Below are 13,003 nucleotides of genomic sequence, written 5' to 3'. Positions count from 1 at the left end.
TAGGCGTATGATTCCAATTTCAACCATGACCAACTGATTACTCATTTTCAACTGTTGGAAGCTAACTGTCAGTTTACAGAAAGATCAGTGAAGTCAGTTCAGAGATACCTCAGTATTCTAAACCAAATCAAATTTCCTCTGTTTTCAAAGTGATGACATTGATAAATGATTTTGGTGACATCAGTAACTAATGATGTATACGAGCGAGTCCCAGAATAAGCTGTAGCTTTCATTTGATCAGATGGACTCAAGATAAGTGTTATTTGTGTTCTCTCCCTTTGAGGGAAGGGGACCATAACAGCAGGCAGAGGAGAGGATGGCTGAGGCCTTCTCTCTAATCTATGTGAATAAGAATATTAAAGTCCCCTGTCCATGCACACTGTCTGTGTCTAGACTCTAAAAAAGGTACTTTTTGTAGAGTTACTTTGAAATTGCCTCCCTTCCCTCGGTTAAGCAGAATCTGGGGAAAGCGATTTAACAGAAATTCGGCTCAGGGGAGCTCATTCTAATGAGTTTTCCACTTCTAGGCCAGTTGTTCAGCACAGTCTAAAAGTTCTTTTAATCTGACAGCTGTTCAGTGGTTTCTCTAGAATAAGTTATTGCTTTCACTCTGGTGTCTAGTGAATACAGGTGCCCACGTGATGATTGGTACCAAGTGACACTATTGATATTCTCAGCAGAAAAGCTAAGTGTTGATTGGGGATGGTGGCTGAGCTGACTTGTCATTCCTACAGGTGGTCTTTCAAAGAGAGGGTTGAGGCACATAGCTGAGGCAGAATAGGGAACACTTGCTGGTGTCTGTGGAGCAACTGTTTTGTACATTGAGAGAGCACCTTTCCCCCTACAAGCTGTCACTCTTTACAAGTGCTAAATTCTTTTGCAGAACTTTTTAAAGAAAAGTTTTAAGCCTTATGATTCATTGTTATAAAAGGACTTGTAGCTAAAACCTGGTTACACTTTAAAGCCTGAAGCCTCGGCATTTATAAAGGTTGCAGATTGTTTTTATTTATTCAGCACTAGGTGCTTTATAGACCAAAAAATGGCAACTTTCTACCTCAAGAAACTTACAATCTAGACAATAAAACATTACACAATCAAAGGATGACAATAAGGACCCAGGTAGGGGGGAGGAGGAGGACAATGTGTATAGCATGAAAGGTCATGACATAACATTTACTGCTATGTATGTAACTTGTCAGGAGGGGTCTGAAGTAGGAGACTTTAAATTATATGTTGCACAGGATCCGGGTGATTGTTCCAGGCATAAGGGAGTGATAGTGAGGAGTGAAAAATCTGCCAAAAGGTTCCACATTTAAAAAATGGCCAACATGTTTCTCTTCTTATCCATGCATCAAGCCATGAAAAGTTATATGGAAGTGGTGAGCTCATTCAAAGGAGATATTTCTTTTTGCAAGAAGTAACACCCATCTTGGTTGAAATTATACTTACTGGAATACCCATTATGCCAGGTTCACCAGTGGGGCCTGTAATTCCTGGAATTCCGGTCTCTCCTTTTTCACCATCCTCTCCTGGAAGCCCTTGGTCTCCAGGGATCCCCTAAAATACAGCAGAAGAATAAATCAAGCCTAAAAAGAATTAAACTGTTATATTGAATGATGTTACACAAGAATTCTCTGCTTATTTTTGGCCCTGATCTAAAGCAAATGGGATCTTTCCACTGACTTCCAAAGGTTTTTGGATCAGGCCCCCAGTTATGGTGAAATGCTTTTTATCCAGTTCAAATTGCCCTCATAATGCCAGATTTTTGCCTGAGTGCTATGCAACTGCACAATTCTTTGGAGGCCTCACAAAATCTTCCTTCCTTTGTGTCCATTGCACAGTATAGTTTCGGTCTCTGTACTCATTTGAAAGCAAGGACTGCGAGTGGCTTAGCACTTGGTCACTTTTGGTTGGCTATGTAAAGAATGACATGTTGCACCCTCTTAAGGGTCACAGTCATTGTGCTCCCCCAGGCACTGGCGTTGTGGCAGGAAGCATTGTGCCTCCCTGAGTGCCCTTTCCCAGATTTCTTACTGGGATGGTCCACAGGATCCATAAATAGTAAGGCAATAGCTTTATTGCAATATACAACCCTTGGTTATTTTACATTAAGTGCATCATTGGGCTTGTGAAATACAGACAAGAAAAACTGGACTTAGGTTCTTAATTAGGTAAGTAAAACCAGGAATATTTCACATCTATTATGAAAAATGAAGACTACCTTTGAGCCATCTTTCCCTTGAACACCATCTTCTCCTGGGGATCCTGGTTCACCCTAATTTTGAGAAGAAATGAAACAAAGTTACTACCACTTCCAAATCTCTGAAGGAGCTCTCTTTATTGGGTCAGAGTTGCCTCGGAAGAATTTGTGCTGTTTAGCATTACATGCATTTTCGAACTGAAATCAAAAGATTTTTTTAGACAAATTTTTTGTTGCTGGGATTCTTTATTTTTTTGTCTTCACTAGAATGTAAGAATGGCCATACTGGGTCAGACCAATGGTCCATCTAGCCCAGCATCCTGTGTTCTGACAGTGGCAGGTACCAGATGCTTCAGAAGGAATGAACAGAGCAGGGCAATAACTAAGTGATCCATCCTATCATCCAGTCCCAGCTTCTTGCAATCAGAAGTTTAGGGACATCTGAAGCATGGGATTACGTCCCCGACCTTCTTGGCTAATAGCCATTAATGGAGTTATGCTCCACAAAATTATCTAATTCTTTTTTGAACCCAGTTATACTTTTGGCCTTCCCAACATGCCCTGGCAAGTAGTTCCACAGGTTGACTGCGTGTTGTGTGAAGAACTTCCTTTATGTCTGTTTTAAACCCACTGCCTATTAAGTTAATTGCTTGATCCCTAGTTTGTGTGTTATGTGAAGGGGTGAATAACACTTCCTCATTCACTTTCTCCTCACCCAGCATGATTTTACAGACTATCATAGTCATCTTCTTTTTAAGCTGCTCAGTCCCAGTCCTTTTTCTCTATCTCTGTGTATGGAAGCTGTTATTATGTCTAATAACTTTTGTTACCCTTCTCTGTGCTTTCTCACATTCTAAGCTCTTTTCTGAGGTGGGGCAACCAGAACTGCACGCAGTATTCCAGGTGTAGGCGTGTCATGGATTTATATAGTGGGTTTATAATATTTTCTGTCTTTTATCTATCCCTTTCCTATTAGTTCCTAATATTGTGCTTTTTTGACTGCCACTTCCCACTGAGTGGATGTTTTCAGAGAACTAGCCACAATGACTCCAAGATCTCTTTCTCGAGAGGTAACAACTAATGCAGTTGTTCATTACCTTAGGGAATAAAACTCAGAAGCCTGTAAATCTGAAATGCAGTAAGGTATAGGTCAGGACTCCTACAGTTACAACACTGTGAAATTTCAGATTTAAATATCTGAAATCATGAAATTTACGATTTTTAAAATCTTATGATCATGATATTGACCAAAATGGACCATGAATAATTTGGTAGGTCCCCATTACTAGCTCAGTTATATATATCGCTCAAGATCAACACTGTCCATGAAAAAATCATCACTTACCAACAGTTACAATACCAGGGTATTTTAGGTTCTGCAATATTTGTCTTTATTAGGGTCTGATCCTGAGAGAGACTGAGCACTCATAACTTTGCCTTCACAGCAAATTGCAGGTGTACTGCACCGTAGGAAATAACTTTGTGGTATCTGAAATACAGTGGTGTGATAAGTGTTGACTTTTTAATGCTGAGTTTACTTTTCTCTAAGGATCAGCAGAATCTTGGAACCTACTTCACTTGGGATTCTCTAGTCTAAAGGAAGAAAACGGGGTGTTGATGAATTGATGGAATGTACAATTACATTCTAAAGTTTAAGTTAGAAAGGGTCTTGCTTATATTCTTGTCAAAATCTTTCTAGAGAAAATCTGTCACAAACTATATCACAGCTTCACCATGTTTTTTGAAAAGTCCCAGGGATCAACCAAACAGAGAAAGAGGACCAAGGCTGGGGAAGAACAGGATTAACTGACACAAAGACCTATCCTAATCTAAGTGAAAATTTATTGGACATGCAGAGAAAAATCTCTAGCCACTGGAAACTAACTCGAAATGGAAAGACAAGGCTAGGCAAAGTGGTTCTACACTCAAAAGACAAAAAAGAAAGGCAAAAAATGCAATAACTCCGTAACAGGTAAAAAATAAAACACTTTGCACAAGTCAGAAAATTGAAAAACATTAAAAATAACTAAATAGCTCTCACAATTGATACATTCTTAAAACTTCTCCCTCTCCCATATCAGACCCACCTCATGCGCTGATACTTGGACAGTCCAAAGTTTAAGACTACATTAGGCATTGTTGTTTTTCCTTATCAACAAAAGGATTTTTCTTTGGATTGATATTGTGTGTTTCACTGCATGCCTCTGTGTGTATGTATGTTATGTATCTATCTAGAAGTAGTAATAATACTTAGCATTCATTGAATATATTAAGCAGAGGTGCTTAATGACTTCTTTGTTACGGTTTTCACTGAGAAGGTTGGTGGTGATTGGACATACTGACATAGTGAATGCCAGTGAAAATGAGTTTGGATCAGAAGAGGCTAAAATAAGGAAAGAACAAGTTAAAAATTACTTTGACAAATTAGATGTCTTCAAGTCACCAGGGCCTGATGAAATGCATCCTAGAATACTCAAGATGCTGACTGAGGAGATATCTGAGCAATTAGCAATTATCTTTGAAAAGTCATGGAAGACTGGAGAGATTCCAGAAGACTGGAAAAGGGCAAATATAGTGCCAATCTATAAAAAGGGAAATAAGGACAACATGGGGAATTACAGACCAGTCAGCTTAACTTCTGTACCTGGAAAGATAATGGAGCAAATAATTAAGCAATCAATTTGCAAACATCTAGAAGATAATAAGGTGATAAGTGACAGTTAGCATGGATTTGTCAAGAACAAATCGTTTCAAACCAACCTGATAACTTTCTTTGACAGGGTAACAAGCCTTGTGGATAGGAGGGAAGCCGTAGACGTGGTATATCTTGACTTTAATAAAGCTTTTGATACTGTCTCGCATGACCTTCTCATAAACAAACTAGGGAAATACCACTTAGATGGAGCTACTATAAGATGGATGCAAAACTGGTTGGAAAACCATTCCCAGAGAGTAGTTAGCAGTGGTTCACAGTCATGCTGGAAGGGCATAACGAGTGGGGTCCCACAGGGATCAGTTCTGGGTCCGGTTCTGTTCAATATCCTCATCAATGATTTAGATAATGGCATAGTGAGTACACTTATAGTTTGTGGCTGATACCAAGCTGGGAGGGGTTGCAAGTGCTTTGGAGGATAGGATTAAAATTCAAAATGATCTGGACAAAGTGGAGAAATGGTCTGAAGTAAATAGGATGAAATTCAGTAAGGATAAATGCAAAGTACTCCACTTAGGAAGGAACAATCAGTTGCACACATACAAAATGGGAAATGACTACCTAGGAAGGAGTACTGTACTATGGAAAGGGATCTGTGGGTTATAGTGGACCACAAGCTAAATATGAGTCAACAGTGTAATGCTGTTGCAAAAAAAGCGAACATCCTTCTGGGATGTCTTAGCAGGAGTGTTGTAAGCAAGACATGAGAAGTCATTCTTCCACTCTGTTCCAGGCTGATTAGGTCTCAACTGGAGTATTGTGTCCAGTTCTGGGTCCCACGTTTCAGGAAGGATGTGGACAAACTGGAGAGAATCCAGAGAAGAGCGACATAAACAATTAAAGGTCTAGAAAACATGATCTATGAGGGAACACTGAAAAAAATGGGTTTGTTTAGTCTGGGAAAGAGAACACTGAGGGGGGACATGATAACAGTTTTCAAGTACGTAAAAGGTTATTACTAGGAGGAGGGAGAAAAACTGTTTTTCTGAACCTCTGAGGATAGGACAAGAAGCAATGGGCTTAAACTGCAGCAAGGGAGGTTTAGGTTGGACATTAGAAAAAACTTCCTAACTGTCAGGGTGGTTAAGCACTGGAACAAATTGCCTAGGGAGGCTGTGAAATCTCCATCATTGGGGATTTTTAAGAGCAGGTTTGGACAAACACCTGTCAGGGATGGTCTAGATAATATTTAGTCCTGCCATGAGTGCAGGGGACTGGACTAGATGACCTCTCAAGGTCTCTTCTAGTCCTATGATTCTTTGATTATCATCTTCAAAGAATTTTTACAAACATTCAACGCCCCTCAAAAGTTGGTAAGCTGATGGGGAATCTGAGGCACAGAAAGGTTAAGTGACTTGGAAAGTGTGTCAATATCAGAGCTAGGCTTAGAACTCGGGAGTTCTTGACTCCCAGTCCTGTGCTTAGACCACCTCACTCTCAGTGACACCAGATACTACATGGATATATTTTTAAAAATCCAGTCTTTACTCATTTTAATTAAAATGCTTTGAGAAAATCATGTTCTTAACCTTATTGTTATTTCCACAAATTAAACCCACTCTCAGATATTTTAGTATGATAATTTATGCTCTTTTTAATTAACCCGTTACAGTGTTGCCAATATTATTTTTAAACGGATCAAAGACACATTTTATTCAATTTCTCTCACACATACAGGTCATTCAACTTGACATTTCTGAAATTCAAAACATTCTCCTTTTTGGAAACAGAATCATATTTTTCACCCACCCTTAAACCTTGTTCTCCTGTTTCTCCAGCATTGCCAGCAGGTCCGATGTCTCCCTGAAATATGCAATATGAAAATTAAACTATTAAACTGCTGGGAACAAATTGTCTCTAATGAGGATGAGGATTACTGATGATGATGGGTATTCTATGACATTTTCTTTCTTATTGCTTAATTGCCCAATAAGCTAAATCAACAACAGAGAGTTGATTTGCTTTTACTTAATTCAGCGAAAAATTTATGCAACACGGAAGAAAACAATCCCACCATCTACCTTTGCACCTGGTTCTCCTTGCAGGCCAGGCTCTCCCTCAGGGCCAGGAGGTCCCTATATGGTACAGAAGCTACTGTTACACATTATCACCAAGAATGGTTTTACAACTATCAAATAAAACAGTAAAGATCCAAACACAAAAACTATGTGATGCACTAGGACAGTTACATGATTGAAAAACAAAAGGAACTTGTGTTCTTTGGCCTAGCCTGAGACATGCGGTGTTAAGAGAGAATGCAGTATGGTAGAGGTTCAGGAATACACCACAGACTCAACAGAATTGTTAATCCCGTATCCTTCATAATGAAACACATGTAGTATAAGCACAACTCTACATTTTGCAACCTTGTTCCCAGATACCGACTTACAATTCCAGCAGTTTTTACACCACAAGCCAAATGCATGTTTAGGAGGATCCACTAGGAAGTGACATAACGACTTGAAGAGTCGTTATCAGTGGTTTGCTGTGAAACTGGGAGGCTGTATCTTGTGGGGTCTCGCAGTGGTCTGTTGTGGGTGCGCTAGTATTCACTAATTTTTAATGAATGACTTAGAGAATGGAGTGGAGAGTATACTGATAAAACTTGTGAGGACACCCAGCTGAGAGGGATTACAAGCACTTTGGAGGGTAGAATTAGAATTCAAAATGACCTTGATAAATTGGAAAGTTGGTCTGAAATCTAAAAGAGGAAATTCAATAAAGACAAGTGCAAAGTACTACACTTAGAAAAGAAAAATAAAATGCACAAATACAAAATAGGGAATAACTGGCTAGGCAACAGTACTGGATCACAAATTGATTATGAGCCAATAATGTGACACAGTTGCAAAAAAGTCAATATCTTTCTGGGGTGTATTAACAGGAGTATGATATGTAAGACACAGGAAGTAACAGTTCCACTGTACTCAGCACTGGTAAGGCCTCAGTTGGAGTGTTGTGCTCAGTTTTGGGCACCATATTTTATGATATGGACAATTTGAGAGAGGTTAGAGGAGAGCAATACAAATAATAAAAGGTTTAGAAAACCTGATCTATGAGGGAAAGTTAAAAAAACTCGGCATATTTAGAATTGAGAAAAGATGACTAAGGGGGCCTTGATAACGGTCTTCAAATATATTAAGGGCTATTATGATGAGGATGATGATCAACTGTTCTCCATGTCCACCGAAGGTTGGACAAGAAGTAATGGGCTTAATCTGCAGAGAGAGAGAGATTTAGCTTAGATATTCTGAAAAGCTTTCTAACTATAAGGATAGTTAAGCACTTGGAACAGGTTACGAAGGGAGGATATGGCATCCCTGTTATCGGAGGTTTTAAAGAACAGGTTAGACAAACGTCTGTCAGTGATGGTCTATGTGTACCTGGTCCTGCCTCAGCATGGGGGGGATGGACTAGATGACCTCTTGGAGTCCCTTACAGCCCTTAAAATTCTAGTTGAAAACCCCCAGCCCTGGATAGGTGAAAACTGATTAATTGCAAAGGGAATGGTGTTGCTTCTGGGAAAGTGCTGCATTCAACAAATGTACCATTGTCCTTCCAGATGAAGATACCCTGAGATTAGGTTTGCAGAAGCCACTGGCATCATTACATCCTTTTTTTCTTTCAAATTATTGTTTGCAACAGCCATAAGCAATGGAGAATCTCTTAATTACACATGATATTCAAGTTCACTGTAGGTAACAGAAATATAGTTTTTGAATACATGGATAAGGTACATTCTGTGGCTTAAGTTTCTGTTGAAATTTATTATAAATAAATAAAGACAAAGCATAAAAAACTCACCTCAAAACCCATTTCTCCTATAGGGCCAGCATCACCTTTTTGTCCTCTTGGGCCCTAGCATTAAACAAAATCTTCTGTATGTATAATTCAGTTATATTTAGGAAATACATAATATTAACCATATAATATAATAGATTATTTAAATGTATCATGTTTAACTGCCAGCTGGCATAATCAAGTATATCTTATTTTGCTTCATCACTGTGTTTCCTTCCAAATTCTGTGACTGATGTTAGTCCCTGTAAGAGCACATTGTTAATAGCAGTGAAGACTTCATTGCCTCTCTTGACATATTCTAAAAGTAGATTTCAGAAGGATAGCACTGGTCTCTCTTCTCTTGAACCAGAAGAGAATTCTAATCTAAACTATATTCTTCTCTTGATTAATGGAGACTTTGTTTAATTAAGACTTATTTAATTCTTTGTCTGGTTTGTTTTGCAGAAAAGCCTACAGTCTGGTATGGAATTAACTGAAAACAACTCCTGTATGTTTCATTTTATGGATTTAACAATGTTTACACAGGACAGTCACTGAGGTGTAAGGGACTGCAGACTGGAGCCTTTCTGGCAGTTTCAGTAAGTAACTATACTATGAAGCAGTGTTCTTGTAAGCCAATATATTATAAGTAAGACACTGTAACATCTAAGGGATGCATTTCTAAAGCAGTGTGCGTGAACTCAGTGTACAACTCCAGTTATCCATACTATGTGACAGTGAGATTTGTGTGCCTAACTTTCAGTTAGAGTTAGCTTCTAGACATCTAAGAACTCCACCCCTTGGCCCAAACTCTATAACAGGACAAACCAAAACCCCGGATGTAGTCACCCCTGATCTCTGGGGATATTCAGAATCAGATCCAGACCTGAACACTGTGGTCTGGACCCATCTATATTTTAAAGAAACCCCTTCAATGCTAAAGTAAACAAGATTTTTGGTGCTACATCTATATGTGCAATATGAGCCTTCCAAGCAGCTAATTTCCCTGTACACCTTCTCAGGACATGGATTGCGCATGTGGTCTTGCTGTTCCTCTTGACTTGCTAGTATTAATAAAAGCAGCCTCTTCCTCTTTTCTGGCACCGGAGCTAATTAGATATTGCTGGGAAGATTTCAACAGCGGTATCCCTAAATTACTCGGCAATGTCATTTAAGTACAATCAACAACTAAGAACTGCAATGAATACACTATTAGGGATCTATCCAGGCTGAACCAGGATTGCCTTGGTTTTGGCTTGCAGCACCTCCGTAGTCTTCCTCAGCTTTATTGTTATAAAGCTTAAGTCTGATTTAGGAGCCAAACATCTCCCCATATTCCCACGGAGCTCAGACTGCGGGCTTGGCACTATACCACTCCTGTGGAACACCAGAAGCCAAACAAATCCAGGAACATTTTGAATAATGCTGAGACCACTTTCAATTCTAATCAAAAGACAGTTTGTAACCAATTACTGTACTAACAGATGTCTGACACTTAGGTGAAATGAATCCTTTACTTTACATTAAACAAACTAAATTAAATTGCTAAACAAACGTAACAATTTAGGGATTTTTCTCTAAAAATATTTCCTTACTTTTTGCAGAGAAGCCAGTGACAGGGCCTCTGAAGCTACCTTACATGCAGCAACCCACTGACTGAGGAAGAAGGCAGACTGCTTGGATAAATCCTCAGAAAAAAAATTTTATTTTGCAATATCCTGTGTCATTTACTTAGCCCTCTTTGAAACTATACACAACATTTTCCAACCAAATCCACTTAAATCTCTGACATAAATATGCAAATAGTCAGCTCCTGGACACAATTGAGACTTTTCTTAATTGCTGCATTTCACTCATAAATGCTACAATGATCAGCAGAGTAGAAATGTAGATTGATTAGAGTACAGTAGATGGCTTTAGATTACATAAGTGTGCTTGCTGGCCCATATATAAACATGCAAATCAGGCTCACGCTGGCAGTATAGTGGGAGGATGAACACGCATACTATGCTTTAGAATTTGTAAGGCTCTCAGATACCACAGATTGGAGCAAAGTATAAATTGCCTAGGCTGGTAGGTGAGTTAGACTAGATTAGATTAGATGAAAGACACACAATGAAGGGGACTAATAATAATAAACATTAGAATATAGAATGTTTAGTGGAGATTTTCTATAAAGTGAAATCTATTTGTTTTTATAAGATAGCTATCTACTTTTAGCAGGAAGTGAGTTAGAATATGTAGATTAAAATGTATCAAAGAAAATTTACTTAAATTATTTATCTTAGGCTGTCAGAATTTTTCCACTGTTTTAGCCAAAATAATTACGTTATGACCACCTGCAGGCATCCATGTCATCCTATGGAATTTATAGGCATCTGTTCAGCACTTGAAAGAATACAGAGTACTGTAAATCTTAAGATTATATCAACAATGTACTTTTATGCCATTTGCAACAAGAAGTAATTTTTCATAGGCAATAAAAATAAAATATAAAAAGTTATTTGACAAGTTTTTATGTTTTGCAAAATAAAATGGCAGCCTTCTAGCAAGTCCCACCACAAAAACACACACTACTGCATTATATTTATAAACTTGCGACTTGGCTTTAGAGTTGTTGATGTAACAGCATTCTTGCCGTGTTTATACCTTCCAGCCCATTGTATATAGTTACTGCCTCTCTATATGGTTTTTTGTTACAGTATTAGCCACATAAAAGTGTGGGGGGCTTTGTAATAATAAAAATAAGAACAGCAAACCATTCAGGAAAAGAATGCCTGAAGTTTATTAAAACAGACTCTTTTTTGTTAGAGCAGTAACCTGCCAAGTATATGGGGTTCCAGAATAACTAGCATAAAACTTGGCTGAAAATAACAAGGAAACCATCAATGTCTATGTTTAAAGTTCTATTTACATACTACGTCATATAGTATGTCTGTCTCTAAGTAGTGTGAAGTCACATAATATAATGGACCAGATTCTGCCACTGTTACTCATGTTGAGCTACCCAAAGAAAGGGCTGCAGAATCTGTTCCAAAGTAGTCTTCGTGCAGTTTCCAAAAGTAGTGACAGTTCCAAACCTTGATAGAGTGGAAGTCGAGTTATCAGGAAATTAAGTACAATATATAAAAAGCTTTATTAGGAAAGTATGGTGATCAACTTACTGGCTCTCCCATAGGGCCTCTGTCACCCATGTTTCCAGGAGGTCCGGGTAAGCCCTAAGAGAAACAAAACCAATAGGAAAAAGATCTGTTTCAAATTCTGTAAAAAGCCACTTCCTTCCCACTTCTGTACACCCAGCAACTCCCTCAAATAATCCCTCTAGAAACGTGCTTAGCCTTCTCCTTTGTGATCTGTGTTATCACGTCAGCTCTTGTGATTCATGAGTGAGCTGAAGCCTGCTTGTGCTTCATTTATTTGGGGGTGGCTGGTTTGCTGATTTGCCATTTCAAATCTTGACAGACTCCTTACTTCTCATGTGACCTAACAGTGTTAAGGGACTCTTTGTCCCTCAAACAGTATATGTGGGATTAATTGGACAAGTCTCAGGCTTTACACCATAGCAACACACGCAAGTTCTACTCAACTGTTTGACAGAACCCTATTTGCATCCATGAAGAGGAGATATAGAAGCATAATGGCAACCTTTAACACTCTGCAATAACTTCACTTGTTCCTACAGACAATATCTAATTCAACCTAATGCTGTTTTGCTTTATTTGTTCCTTTGGTATAAACACCAGAGTCCATGAAGAAATGAAACACTGAGCTCTCGACATTATTTTTTGTCTGTCACAGATCACTACGTGAAAATGCCCCTCAGATTCATTAAGGGTCCTTGGGAACAGAAGAGAAAAAAACAGAAGAGATGTTAGAAAGCAAGAGGCAGCATCCACTGTGCTGCAGCAGTAGAAACAAGACACATTCCTGCCCTATTGTTTAGACAGGTTTATTGCCTGCCTGGGGAATGAGACATAATCTGCTTAGAGTCACTCATGGGACTTCCTTAGCTATTTCTTTGACCCTGTTTGGCAGATGAACCCATCTTTTCATCCAGTGTGGTGGTGCCCAGCAGTTGTAATCTCAGAAGTGGGTATATTGTACATGGGAGTTTTGTGAGGCCACACTCAAGTTTCTCAGTCAAAATCCACTTTGAGTTTGTAATCGGAGTCATTTATACAGATACGAAATAGAGTGAGCTAAACAAAGGCAAGTAGAGTTAAATACTCAGTGTGTTTATTGAGTCTGAACCAGAATTTAGACTTAAGTGCAGCTATATAAAACAGAACCCTTGGGCCAACCTACCCTGC

At 38.8% G+C, this 13,003-nt stretch overlaps 1 protein-coding gene across 2 annotated transcripts in view; it reads right to left on the bottom strand.

Moving 5' to 3' along the window:
* COL24A1 (collagen type XXIV alpha 1 chain) overlaps nt 1-13,003 on the bottom strand; it is a 235,788-nt gene that overhangs the window by 51,948 nt on the left and 170,837 nt on the right. For both annotated transcript variants that reach the window (XM_037906297.2, XM_043552998.1), the window contains exons 32-37: nt 11,858-11,911; nt 8,718-8,771; nt 6,935-6,988; nt 6,663-6,716; nt 2,222-2,275; nt 1,450-1,557 (exon numbers count right to left, since the gene is read on the bottom strand). In XM_037906297.2, coding sequence (XP_037762225.1) covers nt 1,450-1,557; nt 2,222-2,275; nt 6,663-6,716; nt 6,935-6,988; nt 8,718-8,771; nt 11,858-11,911 — 378 coding nt within the window. The remainder of the gene's footprint in view (nt 1-1,449; nt 1,558-2,221; nt 2,276-6,662; nt 6,717-6,934; nt 6,989-8,717; nt 8,772-11,857; nt 11,912-13,003) is intronic.

Source organism: Chelonia mydas, chromosome 8 (assembly GCF_015237465.2).
Source record: "Chelonia mydas isolate rCheMyd1 chromosome 8, rCheMyd1.pri.v2, whole genome shotgun sequence".
Classification (NCBI taxonomy): domain Eukaryota; kingdom Metazoa; phylum Chordata; order Testudines; family Cheloniidae; genus Chelonia; species Chelonia mydas.
This window is presented reverse-complemented; position numbering and strand designations above follow the sequence as displayed.